General features: G+C 37.8%; 1 protein-coding gene across 5 annotated transcripts in view; it reads right to left on the bottom strand.

The window, feature by feature from the left end:
* Positions 1–22,630, bottom strand: part of FGD4 (FYVE, RhoGEF and PH domain containing 4) — a 214,691-nt gene that overhangs the window by 84,292 nt on the left and 107,769 nt on the right. Inside the window, exon 1 of one of the 5 annotated variants that reach the window (XM_059402871.1) lies at positions 19,318–19,482. The exons of the other annotated variants lie outside the window; for them this stretch is intronic. Within the exon in view, the coding sequence (XP_059258854.1) occupies positions 19,318–19,333 (16 nt within the window). The 5' untranslated portion in view covers positions 19,334–19,482. Of the gene's footprint in view, positions 1–19,317; positions 19,483–22,630 lie in introns of those variants that run through there. 5 annotated transcript variants of the gene reach the window in all.

Below are 22,630 nucleotides of genomic sequence, written 5' to 3'. Positions count from 1 at the left end.
AAACTCAGAGGATGAATGTGGGAAGGACAGCGGAAGAGCCCAGGAAGATGGCAGTGGAGATAAGAGTAAAACATTTTTCCTCTTTTGGTTACGCAAAAACATCCCTTTTTGTATGGGCTGGCTCAAATTTTCTATTTCTACCAAAATTCTTAGTCCGCCAAAACTTTTCTAGCTGTACCATGTAAATCCACAAACAAGTTTGTTCTTTTTTCTTAGAGAGGGAGAGAGACAAGGGGAGGGGCAGAAGGAGAGGGAGAGAGACGATCGATACCAGCAGCAGAACCGATCTTACGACCCTGAGGATCATGACCCAAGCTGGAATCAAGAGTCAAACACTTAATTGACTGAGCCACCCAGGTGCCCCAAGTTTTTTCTTACTGTTTTTCTTAATACAATCTCCCCAAACCATTTTTCTGCTTAACCTGACACCTTTCCTCTGGTGTTCAATTTAATTCTTGTTTATCATGGTATGTTGACATTATTGATAATTTGCAAGTTAACCTTAAATCCCTCTCCTAGATGATTGTTTTGTATCCAGCTATTTGGTTGTAAACCAGATGTGTTTTCTTCACAGGGATGAATGCATTGTTGGGAAATTGCTTATGTGCCTCTCAAAAAATTTTTAAATATGCAAAAGAAATAGGTATAATTTCACTCCTGGTACCATTTTTTAAGAGAATCTAGACTAGAAAAACTTCATTTTAATAATAAAAAAAAATCTCAAAAATCTCTCTCTATATTAGACAAATATATATAGTTAGAATATATATACTATATATATATAATATATGTAGTCTGTTATATGTGAGCCTCATGGTAACCACAAAGCCAAAATCTATAGTAGATACACAAAAGATAACAAAAAAGGAATCTAATCATAATACTTTAGAAAGTCCTCAAACCAAAAGGGAAGAGAGCAAGAAAAGAAGAAACAGAGGAACTACAACACAGCCAGAAAAACAATTAACAAAATGGCTGTAAGTGCACACCTATCAATAATTAGGTTCAAAAAAATGGACTAAATTCCATGGCTAAATGCACTGAAAATATAAGACTCACCTAAATGCTACTTACAAGAGATTCATTTCAGATGTAAGGACACAGACGGAAAGTGAAGGAATGGAAAAAGTCATTGTATGTAAGTGCAAGCTAAAAGAAAGCCAAAGACTGTAAAAATGACAAAGATGGATATTACGTAACAACAAAGGGGTCAATCCAGCAAGAGGATATAATTTCTATAAATATTCCTGCACTCAACACAGGAGCACCTAAATATATAAAACAAATATTAGCAGACATAAAGGGAGAAATTGACAGCAAAACAATAGCGGTAGGGGACTTTATCATCCCACTTAGCTCAATGAATAGATCATTCAGACAGAAAATCAATAAGGAGACATCAGCCTTATACAACATATTAGACCAGATGGACTTAATAGTTATATACAGAATATTCCATACAAAAACAGAATACACACTCTTTTCAAATGCATATGGAACATTCCCCAGGATAGATCACATGTTAAGCCACAAAAGAAGTCTCAATATATTTAAGAACACACAAGTTAGATCAAACATCTTTTCCAACTATAATAGCACGAAACAAGAAATCAATTAAAAGAGGAAAACTGAAAAAATAAAAAAATATGAGATTAAGCAACATGACAATAAACAACCAATGGGTCAACAAAGAAATCAAAGGAGAAATTAAAAAATATCATGAATCAAATATAAATGGAAATATAACATACCCAAATCAATGGGATAAAAGAGGTTATAGAGACACATGCCTACCTCAAGAAACAGGAAATATCTCAAATAAACAATCTAACTTTGCACTTAATGGAACCAGAAAAAGGAAAAAAATCCCAAGTTAGAAGAAAGGGAATAATAAATATCAGGGTGAAAAGAAATGAAATAGAAACTAAAATAAATAAAGCACAATGAAACTAAGAACCGTATCTAAGAAATAAAATTGACTAAGCTTTAGCTAGACTAAAAAAGAGAGGGCTCAAATAAATGAAACCAGAAATGAAAGAGAAGTTATAACTGTCACCAAAGAAGTATAAAGGATCATAAGAGACTACTATGAACAATTATTCACCCTAAATAGTACAACTTAGAAGAAATGGATAAATCACAAAAAAAAAAAAAAAATACAATCTTCTAAGACTGAATAGGCCAATCACTAGTAGGAAAACTGAATCAATAATGATAATAATAATAAAAAAAAAAAACTCCCAACAATCAAAAGTTCAGAACAAGAAAGTGTTGGGGTGAATTCTATCAAACATTCAAATAAGACTTAATACAATCAAGAGTTCAGAACAAGAAAGTGTTAGTGGTGAATTCTATCAAACATTCAAATAAGACTTAATACCTATTCTTTCCCCACTATTCAAAAACAAAAACAAAAAACAAAGAACAAAAACAACAACAACAAACTAAACAACAAGGAGGAAACGTTCCCAGACTCATGAGGCCAGCATAACCCTGACACCAAAACCAGACAACGACAACACACACACACACACACACACACACACACACACACACAATTACCGTCCATTATCCCTGATGAACGTAGATGCAAAAATCCCTAAAATTATTAGCAAACTGAATTCAACAACACATTAAAAGGATCATATGCTATGATCAAGTGGGATTTATCCAGGAATACAAGGATGGTTCAACATTTGCAAACCAATCAATGTGATATAGCACATTAACAAAATGAAAGTTAAAGTCACTATGATAATCTTAATAGATGAAAAAAAAAATTGACAAAATTCAACACCTATTTATGATAAAAGCTGTCAACAAAGTGGGTATAGATGAAATGTCTCAATATAATAAAGGCCGTATATGACAAATCCACACCTATGTCATACTCAATGGAGAAAAGCTAAAAGCTTTTCTTTAAAATCAGGCAAAAGACACAGACGCCGACTCTTGCCAGCTTTATTCAGTTTGGTATTGGAAGTCCTAGCCAGAGCAATTAGGCAGGAAAAAAAAATGAGACATACAAACTGGAGAGGAACAAGTCAAAGTGTCACTATCTGGATACATGGTTTTAATATATATAGAAAACCCTGAAGGCTTCCAAAAAACTGTTAGAATAAACAAATTAATACACAAAAGTCTGCTACATTTTTAAACAGTAACACCAAACTATCAGAAAGAGAGATTAAGAAATATATATTTGCATCAAAAAGAATAAAACAGTAAGAAGCTGGACCAAGGAGGTGAAAGATTTGTTCACTGAAAACTGTAAGGCACTGATGAAAGATATAGAAAAAGATACCAACAAATGGAAAGTTATTCTGTGTTCATGGATTAAAGAAATTAATAGTTAAAATGTCCATCTACCCAAAATAATCTATAGATTCAATGCAATTCCTATCAAATTATCCAATGGTATTTCTCACAGAATAAGAACAATCAATCCTAAAATTTGTATGGAATCAAAAGAGACCCTGAAGAGTCAAAGCCATCTTAAAAAAGAGGAACAAAGATGGAAGCATACTATTCCCTGATTTCAAACTGTATTACAAAGCTATAGGAATCAAAACAGCATAGTATTGGCATAAAAACAAGACACATAGATCAATGGAACAGAATGCAGAGCCCAGAAATAAACTCATGCATGTACTGTCAATTAATTTACGACAAAGGAACCAAGAATATACAATGAAAAAAGGACACTCTCTTCAATAAATGGTGTTGGGAAAACTGGACAGCCACATGCAAAAGAATGAAACTGGACCACTTTCTTTATAACATACACTAAAAACTCAGAATGGATTACAGACCTGAAACCATAAAACTCCTAAAAGAAAACATAAATGGCTAAGCTCCTTAACATTGGTCTTTTGTTTTATGGGGTTATTTTATTTATTTATTTATTTAGTTAGTTAGTTAGTTGGCGGGGGGTAAGGAATCTAACACCAAAGGCAATGGCAACAAAAGTAAAAATTAACAAACAGGACTACAACAAAGTAAAGGCTTCTGCACAATGAAGAAAACCACCAATAAAAATTTAAAAAGCAACTTACTGAATGGAAGAAAAGTTTTGCAAATCATGTATTCAATGTGGGATTATTATCAAAATATACAAAATTCTTCTATAACTCAACAAAAAACCAATGCAATTTAAAAAAAATGGGCAAACGATCTGCATACACATTTTTCCAAAGAAGACACAAATATGGCCAACAGACACATGAAAAGACGCTCAACATCACTAAGTCAGGGAATACAAATCAAAGTCACAATGAGCTATCATCTCACATCTGTCATATTGGCTAGTATCCAAAGGACAAGAAACAACAAGTGTTGGTAAGGATGTGGAGAAAAGTGAACCCATGTGCCTAGTGATAGGAATGCAAATTTGTGCAATACCTATGGAAAACAGTATGGAGGTTACTCAAAAGGTTAAAAATTGAACTACCATATGATCCAGCAATTCCAGCACCTAAAGAAAATGAATACGCTAATTTGAAAAGATATATGTACCCCTATATCACTGTAGGATTATTTACAATAGCCAAAACATGCAAAAAACCCAAGTGTTCTTCATTGGGTGAATGGATAAACACACACACACACACACACACACACAATGGAATATAGTTCTCATTTTAAAAAATGAAATCTTGACATTCATGACAACATGATGGACCTTGAAGGTATTATATTAAGTGAAATAAGTCAAAGATAATTACTATATGATTTCATTTATCTGTGGGATCTAATACATACATAGAGAACAACAGATTGGTGGCTGCCAGAGGGAAAAGGGCTAGGGTGGTGGTCTAAAAGGGTGAAGAGATTCAAGAGGTATAAGCTTAGAGATCTAAAATAAGTCATGGGATTGTAATGCACACCATGGTGACTACAGGCAATAATGTACTGCAAACTTAAAAAGTAAGAAAGTAAAATCTTTAAAGTTCTTATCACAAGAAAGAAAATTGTAACTTTGGTGAGGGATGGTAACTAGACTTACATTTGTAATATGTATATTACATATGTATATTTGCATATTACAAATGTATATGCATATTACAAAATATGCATATTACAAATGTATATTTGTATACATTTTGCAATGTATACAAATATTGAGTTATGCTGTACACCTGAAACTATATTTACTTATTATCTGTGACCCCTGGTTAGAATGTCAGCTCTGAGAAAGCAGTGACCTTTGTTCTGATATCACTTGCCACACGGTAGATGCTCAATAAATAGTTTTGAACAAATGAACTCTAGAGACCTTAGGCAAGTTTCTCTTCATTTGCCTACCTTCATTTGCCTTTCATGAGAGAGGGTTTTGTTTTGTTTTTAAGAATTTATTTTATTTTATTTTGTTTATCTGAGAGAGAGAGACAGAGCACAAGCACAGAGAGCTGCAGGAAGAGGGAGAAGCAGGATCCCTGCTAAGCAAGGAGCCCAATGCAGAACTTGATCCCAGGACCCTGGGATCATGACCTGAGCCAAAGGCAGATGCTTAACAAACTCAGACACCCAGGCATCCCCATGAGAGATGCTTTCTAAATTTCAATAATAAGTACGTACATATAACTATTTGAGAGACCAATTCTACATGAAATTTCAAACATTTCCATTCTTATCTAAGTTTTAAAACATTCAAGTTTACTTCTACACAAATTCTAAGTATTTAGGAAAAAACTTTTACTCAAGTAATGTTTCTCATAACCCCGCAGATTTCTAAACATCTGGAATTGTGTAACTATCCAGATGTCTTGATAAAAACAGCAGCAGCTAAAAATCTCAGCAACTGACTCAAATGCTTCCATCCATCATAATCTGTAATTTTGTTTACATTTACTAGAATCACTAATAGGCAATGTAGGCTGCCAATGTTTCAGACCTCATCAGATGATGCTACCTAAAATTACAGAACTTTATACTATCAGAGAAAGCAGATAGCTTGATGTCTTTAAAGTTCAAAAGCAGTATGAATTCAAAATAAGCCTTGAAGGTAGGTAACTGTAGACAGTCAATATTTTCAAGGTCCCATAGCTGGATGAGCCCAAATAAAATGTATAAAAAGGCAACTGTTGACTACTGCATTTTTCCTAATCAAATGCAACATTGCATGCATGCAATGAGATGAAAGAAATGTACAGTCTTTAAAGACACAGAAATAATGCTTTCAAAAGAGAAATATTTATGTTCCTGAAATACGCTCCATAATTATTTACTGAGCGTTTTTTTTTTTTGTTGTTATGTATAAGGAACAAAAACGATAACATTTCTAAAGAATGCTATTGTCTGCTCCCTTAAAAGTTAGAATTCTGTTAGATGAACTGAAACAAACTGCACGAAGCTTGTCAAAATTCCAGTTTTGAGTAGCATGAAGCGCAGGACCAGAGTGCCTGTTATGTTGCTGACTACATTTTACCACTACAATTTAAGAAATGTTGGTGCTAGGCTTCTGAATCTGTTTCCCCCTTTCAGTGTGACCATTTGTTAGGTCCCATGAATTCCTGCATAGACGTGTTGAAAGTACACATTCCACGATGACTTCTGTATCGGTGCTGGGATAGCTCTGCTGTGCCCTTGGCATGGTATGATTGTAGAGACTGAACTTCCTCCAGCATCCCTCTGCATCAGGAAGGGAGCAAGAGGTAGTTCTTCCACCCCTAAATCATGCACTGATGGAAGTTCATTTTTTTGGTTATATTCAGCTGAGACTGTCGGTCAAGATTACAGAAAGTTCTGGCTATTTAAAGAACAAAGATCATTCTGTCTGTCGCCTTGACTAGAGCGGAAGGTGGGAGTAAACAGAAACCACAATCAAGTATGTGTTTCTTTTTGCCTCCTTGCAAAGGGTGGTTCTAGTTTTCACCACCTAGAGTTAGAAGAGGTGCTGTGCTTTATCTGATCAGTTGTTTTCAATTTATCATTACACCCATTTCTGAGTTGCTTCTTACTGCAAAGTAAGAAGTAACCAGGTGGATTAAACTGGGACCTAGATTTATCTAAACACTCTGCATAAGCTGATTATTTCAAATAAAAATTACTTAAGAGACAGTTTGTACAAGGACACTCAGATCCTCCTTTGTCTTCTTGAAAGCAGAAAATATAGCTTCTATGTGGAAGATATCTCTCCCTGTTCCAGGAGGTAGAGATATATTTATTATAGAGATAGGGAATTTAGAGTGGAGAGGCTGCATAAACCACCCTGGTGACTTCTTACTAATCTACAACCTCAGCCCAAGTTCTGTTTGGGAGCTTTGGCTAGTAGGGAATTCTAACGTTTTCCTTGTCCTGTCAATTTCTCACTATTGTCTCTTTGCCCAAAAGTATAAAACCTGCCTGCCTTGCTCATCCTTTTAGGTCTCAATTTTATAATTGGGCCTCCATACACACATATAAAGGTGTGGCTTTTTCTCCAGTTAATCTGTCTCATGTAAATTTAATTGTTAGTCCAGCTAGAAGAACTCTAGACAGAGGAGAATTTCTCCCTCCCCTTGAATACTCAGTGCTATAGGATGTCAGGGTAGTGGATCAGGGGACCAGATCCTTCCCTCTCTCCTCCCTCCGGCTTCCTCAGGCCCTCCTCGCTTGCCTCCTTCTCTGCCTGCCTTGCTTGTATTTGCCCTGACCACTGCCCAACTTTCGATTTACCACCTAGCACTTGCTCATACTGGCTTAGTTTCTCAGCACCTGTCATGTGCTTCAGTACCCAGCCCCTCTGCTACTTCTAGGAGGCCCAATAAACCACTTTGGTTCAATTCAAGCCACATAATGACCCTTCTGCAAATTAATAATTAATTAATAAGCACATGGCCTGCTACAAACATGAATCTTTATTCAATAAAGGTAACAGCATCTGTAATGATAAAATGAGGTCTGATATTTGCTATAGAGAATTTACTGCAGATAATTTCAATCTCAAATGATTTAATCATTATCCTTCACCCTTTACCATGTCCTGGACTCCATAAACCTTTTTCAATTTTCTTCCATTGGACTTTAATCATAACTGCCGTTTTGACAATGACTCTGAAAATCTGACAGTGAATCTGACAATTTTCTGAAAAGCACAGATAAGTACTTATGACCACTTAAAGAAGTTTGGTATTCAATTTTAGCAGGTCTTGTCTTTATGCCTCCAAAATACAAACTGTTCTGTCAGCAATGCAAATATCTAATAATCAGCCACAAAGGGATTAACAGACCCTATCAAGTTCCTACTTCATTTCATTCTTTGCTTTTTCTTTCTGTCTACTTAAATGTACCAGTAACTTCCTAATTAAAAATGCCCCAGGACTCTGCTAACTACTGGGGACAAGAGACCAAATAAGCCATAATCTGCACCCTCATGTAACTCATGATTTACACGAGAGAAGAGGTATGTGCAAATCCATGGGTATCTGGAATGCTCGCCTTCCCCCAGTTCCCTCATCCCCCTGCTACCTGCCCTGGTCTAGTGTAGGCTAAGCACTGGCACCATGCCCATGGCAGAGGCTGAAGAGAGGAGACGAGTGCCTGGTGAGCATCCTGAGGGCGGCAGGGAGGGGCCTGGCTGAAGAAGAGATGGACAGAGAAGAGTAAGATGATGTTTGCTTAGGTTCCTGGCTAATGTGACAAGGAAACAGTGCCTTTCATTTTAAGTAAGCATGCAAGGATACAGTTGCATGTTCAGTTCCAGAAGCCTGTGGGAATGCTTGAATGAACAGTATGCCCTGATATTCATTAAGTTCATCCCTAAACACGCCATCTGCCTCATTTTTCAAACTCATTGTTAAATTTTTCAAATGTATTCCCTTTGAAACCTTAAAAAAAGTGTTTTTTGTTGCCTTTTAAGGGAGCAGGGTAGACCTATATGCCTGAGGCAGGGCCAACGGTACAAAAGTTCTGACCCATTTTGTTGTTGTTTTTGGTCTCAGTAACTACGGGTTAAATCACTTAACCTTTTTTATATGAGGACTAATTTCCTTAATTTTATTAATAGCAATAACAATTATTAGTTAAGTGATGAGGCTAGAGAGATGAAACAAGAACAGTTATTGAGAGCCTGGGGAAAATTTGTGGGTATTTGCAGGTTCCTTCAGGACTCCACAGGGTTCAAGCTGTCCACTCAAGAGCCTAGGCGAAAAGCCACAGCAAACTTCACAGCACATGCCACATACCCTAGGGCAGCCTCTCCCAAAGTGTGTTCTGGGAAACTCTACTCTGCCAACAGCATCTCTCATTCCCGCCCCCCCCAACCCTCTTGTCCACTCCATCTCCCACTACCCCCAAGACAAACAATGATTCTGTGTGAAATACTAATGACCTGCTAAATTTTACAGCTTTACCTTGTATTTGCATGATACCACTGGGTATGTTAGAGGCTACAACAAGCCCTAAAGTAGAAAAACCTGTTTGACTTCGAACCCACTATATGTCCAGGAAAACCTGTCATCATAGATTACAAGACAACATCCTACAGGGCTAATGTGTCTTGGAACATATTTTTTGGAAAAGTGGCCCTAGGATCCTTCCTGCCTTCTGACAGCTATAGGCTTGGCTATTCCCCCCCACTTCCCCATCTCTGCTACTGGCATCTGTTTCTGACCTCGCCCTCATTTTGGCTGCACTCATGTCCTTGACTCAAATTGAGCTGAAACTCTAAGCTGCCCTTGGCTCTTGAGGTGATGCTGCTGCCCCCAGCTTTGTGGCTGCCCAATCCCACAACACAATGTGCTGACCAAAAAAGCAGCACTAGCACCAGGCCCTGGATGTTTGAGTTCTGTAATCTAAAACTCAAGTTTTAGAGCCCAGGTGAGATCACAGTTCTCTAATTCTGCTAGTCCACTGTCTCTCCACCGTCTCCTCCTCTCACCTGGAAACTCTCACAGCCTAGCAGACTTGAAACTTAGCAAACACAGAAAAATCTCCAAAGGGACTTTTTCCCCTTCAAAGTGGCTATAAAATAGGATGTAAAGTATTACAATAATTAACCATGCAGAGAACAGCAATACATAGAATACTGTGGACAGTTTTACTTCATTGAGAAAAATATCCTAAGACCCCTGAGTATAAAAGCACATCACTCGCCTTTACTGATGAGTCACAAACAGATCCAACTGCTCCTTTGCTGTGACCTCCCTGGGGTTTAAATCCCAAGATCAGGCAAAACAATGCATTTGATAGGAAGCTTGACTTCCTCCTGAAGACTTATAACCCAAAATTCCAACAGGGAATTAGAATAGGCTTATGCTCCCTGAAAAAAACTAGTATTCAAAATGGCCTTTTCTCAACTGATTTGTTCTCTAGACAGGAAGAAGCATTTGGATAAATGCAGTACAATGCATAGCTTCAGACAGGGATGCATTGATGCCAAGATACATATCCTTCAGCAACATACACAGGTTGTTTCCCTAAATATCACAAAAATATTAACAATCATAACTTGGGATTTCCTAATGCTTTAAAACTTACACAGTATACAACAGATACTGTTAACCACAGTAGTAAAAAAAAAAACAACACAACATTGTTTATTGTTTATTCTGAGCCAAGTATGCAGAATGTGAGGCACTTTATATGCATCATTTCATTAATTCCTCTCAAGAATCTAATGAGGCAGGCACTGTTGTGTCATTTATGAAGGTGGTAAATGGAGGCAGTGATAAATGGAGGTGGTGGAGGTTAAGTGACTAGGCTAATGTGAGAGGTCACATCCACACACAGTTTGTAAACACTCTGGATAAGGACTCTAGTGCATAATTCTTTGGCTGTCACTTAGAAGATCATCAAGTGATTGCATCTGTTATATTCCAGCCACTGTTATATTCCTGTGCCTCCGTTTCAGTCAAAGTTGGGTAGCCAGGAGGTTCAAGAAATCCCACTTAAGGGGCGCCTGAGTGGCTCAGTGGGTTAAAGCCTCTGCCTTCGGCTCAGGTCATGATCCCAGGACCCTGGGATGGAGCCCCGCATTGGGCTCTCTGCTCAGCAGGGAGCCTGCTTCCTCCTCTCTGCCTACTTGTGATCTCTGTCTGTATCAAATAAATAAATAAAATCTTAAAAAAAAAAAAAAAGAATGTGTATTTTGATTTGGGGTATCTAAACAGATCAAGACAAGAGTTCCAGACTTCTCTGCCTCTAACCTGCTTTGACCTTCTTCTCACTTGGCCTTCAATTTTTGAGATTTCTCATCTTCTACTGAGGCCAAGAAGCCCACTCCATTATATACTTTTACACATTTTCTTTGAGTACCAGTGGACATATCTTTCAGGTTCCCTCCATGACAGTGCAGTCCTAGTCAGCTTGGGGGTGCTCTGTGGTTCCTACTACAGTCGACTCAGACTCTACAAAGAGAGGCTAGGAAAGAGCTCATGAAGCACTTTCCCACAGATCTCACCACTGTCGATCTTCAGCATCGACAGAAGCATGTAGGACAGAGATCTCCAAGTTCTAGTAAGGTTGGTAAATAGTGGTAAAGCCAAGAGTCACACCAGGGCTTTAAATTTCCACCACAACTAGGGTCAGGCCATTTGTATTTTGTACTGCGAATGGACTCATGATCTGAAGTGCGATTTCCAGTATTTGCTCTGTTTTGCCAAAGTCTCCACTCACCACATACAAGCATGATAGAGATCTTAAATCCAAATGGATTGAAATATTGTTCTGAGAAACTAAACATACTCTTTAATCACTAACAACACCCTAGTTATTACAAAACCAAGTTTAAGAAATACTTTTTAAGAGTATTATGCTAAGCAAAATAAGTTAGAGAAAGACAAATACCATGATTTCACTCATATGTGGAATTTAAGAAACAAAACTAATAAACATGGGGGAAGGGAAGGAAAAATAAAAACACAGGAGGCCAACCATAAGAGCTTCTTAACTACAGGAAACAAACTGATGGTTGCTGGAGGGGAGGTGGGGGGATGGGCTAAATGGGTGATGGGCAATGAGGAGGGCACTGGATATAATGAACACTGGGTGTTACATGCAAGTGATGAATCACTAAATTCTACCCTGAACTAATAATACACTATGTTAACTAACGTGAATTTAAATTTTTAAAAAAGAAAAGAATGCCTTTTTAAAAATAAAGTCTTAGAATCTGCTCTAAGAAATTAGGATAATAAATGTCCTCAGAGCAAATCAGATCCCTATTCACTTCGAGAATTCTACCAAACCCAGCAATTACAGCCTGCCACAGACTTCAAAGAACAGAAGCGCATTTCTTCTCCATAGCTGGCATATGTGCCAACTTTTTCCCTGACTGGGAGACTGGTTACACAGGTTGGTTGAAGATAATAGAAAAAAGTTTAAAAGTTGCATGTATACATTAATTCAATAAGTGTGTACTTAGCACCTTGCAAGAGAGGGCATCAAAACAGGATCGATGAGTACCAGTGGAGTTATCAGTGTTTAGGGTCACCAGGATTCTCACCCTGCTCTCAACTAGGAAGTTTAAAATGCCCCTGAATCAGGGGGCTACAAGCTAGAGCCCACAAGTCCCTCAGTGGGAAAATTAAAATAAACCTGAACTCAAGGTCTACAATCCACAGCTCACAGAGCAAATCTGGTCCATCACTTATTTTTGTCAATAAAATTTTTCTGAAATACAGCCACACTCATTCTTTTATATACTGTGTGTGATGCCTTCTCACTAAATTGGCAGAAAAGAGTAGCTGTGACAGAAACCCTGTGTTCTGCAAAGCCTCAAATACCTATGATCTGTCCCTTCGCAGAAAAGGTTTCCAGACCTTGATCCAAATACTCAAGTCAACAAACTATGGATTAGTGGTGTAAGTGCTGTATGATAACACTATTATTCGTATACACTGTGTTACGTTAGCACTATAATTTTCCAGAACCACTCTTGGTTCTGTCCCCAGCTAGCCATGTGACCTCTTTGAGTAAAAACTTCTAGGTTTCAGGAAACTCATTAATGGCATCATGGCACAGTTGATCTAACATAGTTCATCTAGCACATCTGGGCTTACAAATGACTTTGGGGTAACCTAATAGTGCTACATGGTATGATCTTTACTTTCTTATTGGTCTAAATACCACATGCTTACTATGTTATTAATTCAGTTGCCTTCCTAGTATTTTTAGTAAAAATTATCTTCTCCAGTTATCTACAGCATGTTGAACTAATAAATCAATAGGTCATGCTCTTGGTCAATTGCGCTCACCCATGAATCATCTTTGGAGCTTTAAATAATAAAACCTGCAATACCTGCACTGCATCCCAAGTCAATGAAATCATTGGGAGGGGTGCCAGGTATCTATGTTTTATTTTTGTATTTTTTTAAGATTTTGTTTATTTGAGAGCGAGTGAGAGCAAGTGCAGGGGAGGGGCAGAGGGAGAGAAGACTCCCTGCTGGGCAGGGAGCCTCACTTGGGGCTTGATCCCAGGACTCTGGGATCAAGACCGAAGCTGAAGGGAGACACTCAATCAAGTGAGCCACCAGGTGTCCCACGGTATCTGTTTTGAAGTGATTGCAAGGCATAGTCAAGGTTGAGATCCACTGTTTCTGATATCATAACAGGCATAGATCAAATTAGTATTTTCACTGGAAGCTGTATGAAATGAATTTTTTTAATTTTTTAGGTTCACAGCATCAACTGGCTATTTAAGGTAAACCCAAAATTTAATCTAAAGAATGAGGCCCTCTTTGCTATATGGTAGATAAAGTAAATTATCTGATTTTAGAATCTACTACTGAGGGGCACCTCGGTGACACAGTCAGTTGAGCATCTGACTCTTGGTTTCAGCCTGGGTGGTGATCTCGGGGTCATGGGATCGAGCCCCATGATGGACTCTGTGCTCAGCATGGAGTCTCCTTGAGATTCTCTCTCCCTCTTCCCCATCTGTGTGCATGCACATGCTCTCTCTAAAATACCACAAAACGCCAAAAATCTAGACATCCTCTGTATATTTGAAAAGGTATCAATTAGAAGCTTGAGAATTCAAAAGAGGGAGATTATTCTGGCCAAGTATGGAAAGCCCTGCTATGAAAGGAGACTTCTGAAACAATAAAATTAAAAAATTTTATTGACTTCAAAAACTCTGAAAGGAATAAAAACAGATGTAAGAAAAGAACTTGAAGGGCAAAATAAAGTTGTTTTTTTCTAAGAGCTATAGCCAACTCATTTATTCAAGATGTCTGGTTTATAAATTAACCAGAATCTTGGCTTTTCCTCTTCCTTCTACCCACTGCCAAACTATTTTCCATTTATTCACAATAAATTTATCTGCAGATCCAGAAAGAAGAAAATCAAACTGGCCAGTGTTGCATAAGGTTTGACAAGGATGTTGCTAAGACCAAACAGAATTGTTAATTATCTTCATTATAAGCAACCAAAAACTGACTACTGTTTCTCTTCACACACACACAAAATCATTTTCATAACCAAATCCTTCTTGACTTTGCTTATTTTAATTCTGTACCTGCTTTACTGAACTTGATTTCTCTAAACTTGATTTCCAGCAGCTAAAACCTTCCAGACTAACACTCTTTATTAACTAGTGTCTATAAGCTTCTGCCTACTTCACAGTGCCTCCTTAAAATTACTGGCAAACTTCTACTTCTCAGCCCACTGTCCTCTTACACTTCATTTTGCAGTTATTGACACTGTTCATTCAGTTTTCAAACCTAAATTTAGTTTCACAGCAATCATGGTAAAAATGAACTCTAGCAGGGCACCTGGGTGGCTCAATTGGTTAAGTGTCTGCCTTTAGTTCAGTTTATGGTCCCAGGTCTTGGGACTGAGACCTGCGTTGGGCTCTCTGCTCTGTGAGGAGTCTGTTTCTCTTTCTTCCTTCCCTTTCTCCCTGCTTGTGTTCTTTCTCTCTCTCTCTCAAATAAATAAATAAAAATCTTAAAAAAAAAAAAAAAAAAAAAAAACCAGCCAGACCTACTGTGGGAAACAAGGCCAATATTTATCTGGGAAGGGCATTTTTTTCCTAAGAGAAAAGAGGGTAGATTAGTAAAAGGCCAAAGTTCTGACGTGATTATTTACTTTTGTGACTATGAGAAAGTTACTTACCTTTATAAATGAGAGAAATTTTTACTGCTGTATTATCATTGATTGGCTATGGGTCACAGGTGGGTAGTACGTAGACCTCAACACTTCTATTTGAAGAGTGGCAATTTTTAAAAACTCTGACAAGGTAGGTGGCTTTCCACAAAAAGGTTTGGAGACCGTCTTTAATCTATCCCACCCCAATTTTTTTTTTTTTAATTTTACTACCCTTTCTTTTAACACAAACATTAATATAAATCCCATTTTACTAAATATGTAATATTTAACAGCTTAACAAGTTAGATTTTGCTTTCCCTGCTATGTAATCAGACCAGCAGGCCTCGCGGCCTTGTATTTTTCCCTGGCTGGGTTCTAGAGCAGAGCACAATAGCATTGTGTGTTCAGCTTCTAACAGTGTAGGGGATTGTTTCAGTCATGAAAACTTAAAAAGCAAATATTCCATCTAGTTTTTCTATTATTTCTGCCCCCCCAACCCCGGCTGACAGAGGAAGGAAGAAAAGTAAGCCAATTCACCATATATAACCACTTTTCTAGTTCTGAATTTTAAAATTGCATTATATGTGTCATGCTTACTTACGTCTAAGAGGATTGTTCCTACAAAGACCAAATTTATTTTATTCATTCCATGGTATAACCAATCTTATTCCTCCCCTAGCTTAAAATCCTTTAACAGAATTGCAAGACCCATGGAAAAAACTCTAATTTGCATAAAAGGCTCTTCACTATCAGACATCTTAGCATTAGACATTTACCTATAAAGGTTTCATGTCTATCTACTCACAGCCATACACAACCCAGCACTCTACCTTCAATAACATAATTATATTCTTTTCCTAGGTCTCTGCATTTTTTGCCTTTGTTGGTTCCCTTTGCTTGAAAGTCTTTTATCATATTACTCTAGTTCCAATGTTACCTTTTTGAGGAAATTTCCTTTAATCAGTCAGCTGTTCCTCCTTTTCTGTTCTCCAAACACATATTTTGTATCTATATTATTATATTTGTCAGGCATAGTCACTGCTTTTACCTGTGTCTGGGTAGAGACATACTTAAACTTCCTTGAAGGCAGGATATTGGAAGGTTTTTAGAACTGGGTCTAGTGAGGGGCGCCTGGGTGGCTCAGTCAGGTAAGCATCTGCCTTCAACTCAGGTCTGGGACCTTGGAATCCCACAGTCCTGGGATAGAGCCCCTCATCGGGCTCCTTGCTCAGTGGGGAGCCTGCCTCTCCCTCTCTCTCTGTCTGCTTCTCCCCCTGCTTGTGCTCTCTCACTCTGTCAAATAAATAAAATAAAATCTTAAAAAAAAAAAAAAAAAAGAATTGGGTCTAGTGAATACATTAGTTCCCTGCCCCACCCCCAACCTTATCCACAGAGGATGTTAAAACCTTAGGTGGATGCCTAAAACTGCAAATGGTACTGAAGTCTATATTTACTCTTTTTCCTATACATACATCCCTATGATTAGGTTTATTTGATACATTAGGCACAGACAAGCGATTAGCAATAATAAGATAAAACAATTATAACATACTATGCTAAGTTATGTCACTGCGCTTGCTCTGTCTCTCAAAGTATCTTATTGCTCCATATTCACCCTTCTTCTTGTGATGATGTGGAATGATAAAACGTCTGCATGATAAGCTGATGGGAGGTGAATGACACAGTTATTGTGACATACTGTTAGGCTACTACTGACCTTCTGACGACACATCAGAAGAAGGATCATCTGCTTGTGAAACCCTGGGTGAAGGAGAACTACTGTACAGTTATATTCCCTATCCCTAAGCATGTCTCCTTAACATTGTCCTGTATCTAAATAAGTTAGTGAATTTTAGAATAAAGAAATACAAAAAATATCTTCTTTGCTAATCATTTCATTCTGTATTTTGCTATTTTCCATTCTAAGTTAGCAAACCTGACAGAAGTAAATCAAGAAAAAAAAATTTTGTTGGGCAATGTTAAAAGAGAAAAACTGGTGATATTCTTTATAAATCGGTAACTTCACCAGTTCAATAGTCATTAGGGGGCTTATATTTGCAAAGTCACAAAAATAATCATTTTTAAGTATATAAAGTAAAAGTATATAAAATCAAGCTTTATATACTTTTCATTATATTCAAAATAGATTTCATACTTCCCAGTAATGTGACCCAGCAACATATCATTGTTATTACTCTGAGAAATATATTATCGCATAGCAAATAATAGTTCACAGAATTTAACTCCTGGTTCTAAATTTTTAAATGTTGGTCAATTTCCAATTATCCAGATGAATTTTGAAAGAAACTGGATGAAGGATAAACCCATAAATAATTCTCACACTTTAATCCATGAATTGGCTTTCTGTCCCCTTTAAATCAAGCTTTACAAGAACTTATTAAGAGGAAACATTTCTAGATGGTTACATTTTATTTTATCTTCATTCTTTTCTTATTTTCCTCCTATGGGACAATTTCAAAGTTAAATGCCTTAAATGCAGGAAGAAAAAAACAAGGTGTGTTTATTTATTTATTTTAATGAATGGTATTCTAGTGTCTAAGGAGACCTGGGAAAGTTTAAATCTTACTCTTGGATCACAGTGTAAGTTACATATATTTTGGATGACTACGAAATGAAGCCCATATTATCATCCCTGCAAAGATTAAATAATACTTCCTACTGGGTGCTCCTCATATTACTTTTCACTTTTCAGTTTCCATATGAGATTGCCTGTAAGTACAGGTTCTGTAAAGGATAAGTTCTTCCAGTCGCTAAAAGGAGATAAAACTTTTACAAAATAACATGTACACTAAATATGCATGCAAAAAATGTTTTCTTAGACAACATAACAGCAACAAAATAAACCACTGGTGGGGACAGGAAGTGCTCTATTACTGTTCTTTCAGTTTAAAAACCTTAAAAGTAGCTTCTTAAGCCTACATTTCAGGTCACTCACTATGGGGAGATGTCCTTCGGAGCAGAAAATTCTAGTAGTTCTCTCTCCATTTAAGAGTTGCCTTTCAGGAGGGAATATCAAGTCCCTCTAATCACCCCTAACTGTTTGACAATGGAATGAGAAGGGACAGAAGCTATTTCAAGCAAAGAGGGAACAACTTTAGTCTCGAATAAAGAAAATACTTCCCTATTGTCACTTTAAAAAATATTTTCATATTTGGAATATGCTGGTAAACCACGAAGAGAGGACACAAACTCTGAACTTACTTACACAAGAAGAGTAGAACCCCCACAAAGGAGTGAAGGCTTCCACCCAGATGATGGAGAGACCAGGGGCAGGCACCCACTGGGCTCCTTCCTCTCTAGACTACGGGAACCTGGGAGCAGAGCCAGCCAAGGCTGTGCAGCTCCAGAAAGGAGCCTCAGCTTCCATGCTGCAGTGCTACAACCAACCCCACCCTCGGGCTTCCACATGCAGTGCAAACCCCACCGAGTGAGCCCGCCTGCGAGAAGTAAGGAGTGACATCAGAGGGAAGAGAATCCTGGTAGCTACGCAGGCCGGCCGCTGTAAGGTGCAGCCCACCTGGCTCAGCATTCTTTAGGAGGGATTCTGTCCATGCAGAAACAAAGGGAATATTAGCTGCACAAAATGAACCCATTTTAGTCTTAAAAAATATTTTTAGCAGAAATTTCCTATCACATGATTATATTTCTACCACACAGTAGAATTCCATTCTTCTTTGAATAATTTCCCATATATATGCTCTCTAGAATACTGGAAGAAACAACAGGGGCTCAATACCACTAACAATTTAAAAATACCCCATGCCTATCTCTACAATGTTATCTAAAATGAAAAACCCAGAACACTCAGTCCCCTGAACTTTACCAAAACGAGCAGACTGGGGTGGTGGTGGCGGGTGTGTGTGTGTTGGGGGGGGGGGGGCGGTGTTTGACCACAGTGCTGCTCCATGCAATAGCTCTAGGCAAGGATCAGTGGTAAACATCTGTGAGCTTTGTTCACACCAGAAACGGAAGAAAAAAGAAAATTCTTTCTTTCTCTGCATTTCTCTGCTTACTGACTCAATTTTCAAACTGTTCTAACGTTAGTAAGAATGAGTCAGAGAAACAGAACTTAAACAAATTTGTACTTTGCAAACCCAGAAGACGCCTGTTGGAAGAGCCATAGTACATATTTTAATGTTAAAGTTGAAAAATAAAGTGAACCTTATTCTTAACATTGAAACAAAACTACACTCTGCCACTTGTATGCCCCTCGGCATGCTCAATTATCAACTGACCACACACACTCTAAAAAAACATAAGAAAGATACACTAGAAAATGAAACCACTTACCTTGATCAGTGGACATGACTTCACATATACTGATAGTCTACTCAGGTTTGACAAAATATTTGCCTTTACTCTTTTAATGATCATGTGATAAAATCTCACTCTGGCTTAAAGCCTTTGGTAGACTGGAGATCACACACAGGCAAGCCAGAAGCCCCACCAGGACACTGTTTACTTCAGGGCATTCTTAGACCTTACAGCTCAGACAATCTCATGCATAATATGCCACACCTCCCCCAGAGGAAGGGCTGCCGCAGTGCTGTTCATGAGGCCAAGTATCTGAAGATGGGAGACTTCTATTTATTACGGTAAAAGAAACAACAACGGAGGCACATGGAAGCTCCGAGTGAACTAGAAATACATTTGGGAATAGGATGGTTTATAAACTGACTAATTCCTTAACTATTAGTAATGTTCTAAAAAAGCCAACATGAAAACTGTTTGTTTCCACTTTAACTGGGTCCATGCCTTGGACTGAAGAGTTTACAGAATCCAGGATTCACAGGTTTCAGATGTTAAAAATGTCATTTTGAATGATCACAAATGTTATTCTGCCACTTCGACCTTCCATTTTAGCACAGCTCATTGAGCTTGGTGAGTAAATACTACTCACAGATTTCCTAAGGAAAACAAATTTTATAGGTGATTTCTGAATACTTTTTAACTGGTATAATATTTATTACTTATTTTGTATATCTTTATAAGTATATATCATTCAATAAGTGCTTTAAAATTCCTGATCCCCTGAAATACCAGAAAATATCAATGAAGACATTTATAAAATCACAATGAAGTAACAGGTTACACAGACATCACTCTCATGGTTGGAAATAATCTCTATAATCCCCTCTTCAGATGTCCACACACAATCGCTGTCACCCTCCAGTTGCATCAAATCACCTGGATGGCGTTTTAAGACATATGTTGCCTAACCCCGTCTCCAGAGTTGAATTCAGGAAGTCTGTGGTGGAGCTCCAGAATTTACCTTTCTGACGAGCTCCCAAGTGACGCAGACACAGCCAGTCTGGGTCTGCACGTCACGGACCGCACTTGGAGAGCTAATGGGGCAGAGACTTGCCTGTCTGGACTCTTGACTCCCTGAGTCCTAAAGCTCTGGGTCACTTGCACCTGCTTAGGAAACGCTCAATGTCTGGACAGGAGGGCAATGTTCAGGATGAGGTATGACGGGCTATGTATTTGTTCAAATGAGACTCACAGTAACCACCACCTGCTCATTAGGAAGTGGGGGTTATCAACTTAACTCTTAATAAAAGAAATAGGTTTTACAACTGATCTAAAAATAATAGATAATTAGAAACACGGAGAGAAGGAGTCAAAGAAAGAAGAAATGTGAATTGTCTTTTGTTTCCTTTGCAAACTCCACCCATGGATTTGAATTTCACTGCAGCAGGAAAACTGTCTCTATTTGATTCCAAGACCACTTAACCTTGGCAAATTACAGTAATGTAAAAAACAGAACACTTCCCTGTCATAAAAATGTCCCAACTTCTGTGCTTTCTTAGCTTTGATAGCAATGTTTAAATTGTAAATTCAGGCTTGGTTTTCAAACAAATAAATAGCTTTTCCTTTTTTTAATAGTTAGTATTTATTTTGTGCCAGGTACTGCTAGGCACTTTCTATGCAGCATTTCATTAAATCCTCACTGTAAGGTATTAATAATTTATCACTATTTTACAGACTCTTCTGTAAAAGGAATAATACAGGTAAGGTAGGAAATAGTAATTCCCATTTTGTAGAAGAGAAAATGAGTTTCAAGAGGTTGAAAATTTTGGCCAATAACACGAATAAAATGACAACCTTTAAGAAACTAAATTCACTTTTGTACAATAAATTAAGACATAATGCAATCCACTTTTGAAGTTTTATGGATGAAAGCCAGAAAATCAAGACATGATTTGCAGCTAGTAAGTGGTAATTAAAATAAAGTATAACTATTGTCACCAACTCTTATTGTCCACAAATGGTAAATTGTGATTATATTCAGCATCTACCATAAACTTGTACTAAATTTAAATTCTAAGCTACCCCAATAGTAGCCAGGAAAGTTTCTTACAAAGTTAAACGTGTACTTCTGCATGACCTAGCAATCACACTCCAAGGTACTTAACCAAGTGAAAAGAATACTTACATTCACACAAAAATCTGTACAGGAATGCTTACAGGGCTTTTTTCATTGTCACCAAAAGCTGGAAACACCCACGCATCCTTCAATTAGTGAATGGATAAGCAAACTGTGGTAAATCCATGCAATGGCATAACACTGAGCAATAAGAAGGAATCACGTAAGGACACTCACATGTGCATTAGAAAGAAGCCAACTTATAAAAATAGAGCTGCCCTATGACCCAGCAATTGCACAACTAGGTATTTACCCAAAGGATACAAAAATGCTGACTCAAAGGGCACATGCACCCCAATGTTTATAGTAGAATTATCAACAATAGCCAAATTATGGAAAGAGCCCAAATGTCCATCCATTGATGAGCAGATGTAGTAAGGGGTGGCTCAGTTGGTTAAGTATCCGATTCAGCTCAAGTCATGATCTTAGGGTTTTGAGATCCAGCCCCACCTCAGGCTCCACACTGGGCATAGAACCTGCTTAAGATTCTCTCTCTCCCTTTGTCCTTCCCTGCCCCTGCAAAAGATGTGGGGGGTGTGTTTGTGTGTGTGTATACACACAGATACATATATATGTATATACAAACATATATAAAATATTACTCAGCCACCAAAAAAAATTATATCTTGCCATTTACAACAATGTGGATGGAGCTAGACTGTATTATGCTAAGTGAAATAAGTCAGAGAAAGACAAACACCATATAATTTCACTCATGTGAAATTTTAGAAACAAAATAGATGATATAGGGGAAGGGGGATTTAAAAAGAAGACAGATCAAACTATAAAATGGACTCTTAAAGATCAAGAACAAACTGAGGGTTGCTGGAGGGGAGGTGGGGGGAATGGGCTAAATGGATGATAGGTATTAAGGAGGGCACGTGTGATAAGCACTGGGTAATATGTAAGTAATGAATCACTAAATTCTACTCCTGAAGCCAATATTACACTCTACGTTAACTAATTGGAATTTTTAAAAAAGATTTTATTTATTTGTCAGAGAGAGAGAGAGAGAACACGCACACAAGCAGGGGGAGTAGCAGGCAGAGGGAGAAGGAAGCTCCCTGCTGAGCACGAAACCGGATGTGGGACTAGATCCCAGGACCCTGGAATCATGACCTGAGCCAAAGGCAGACGCTTAACCAACTGAGCCACCCAGGTACCCCAACTAATTAG

The sequence above is a fragment of the Mustela nigripes genome, chromosome 6 (assembly GCF_022355385.1).
Source record: "Mustela nigripes isolate SB6536 chromosome 6, MUSNIG.SB6536, whole genome shotgun sequence".
Classification (NCBI taxonomy): Eukaryota; Metazoa; Chordata; class Mammalia; order Carnivora; family Mustelidae; genus Mustela; species Mustela nigripes.
The sequence above is the reverse complement of the archived record's forward strand: the minus strand, read 5'-3'. Positions and strand labels throughout refer to the sequence as shown.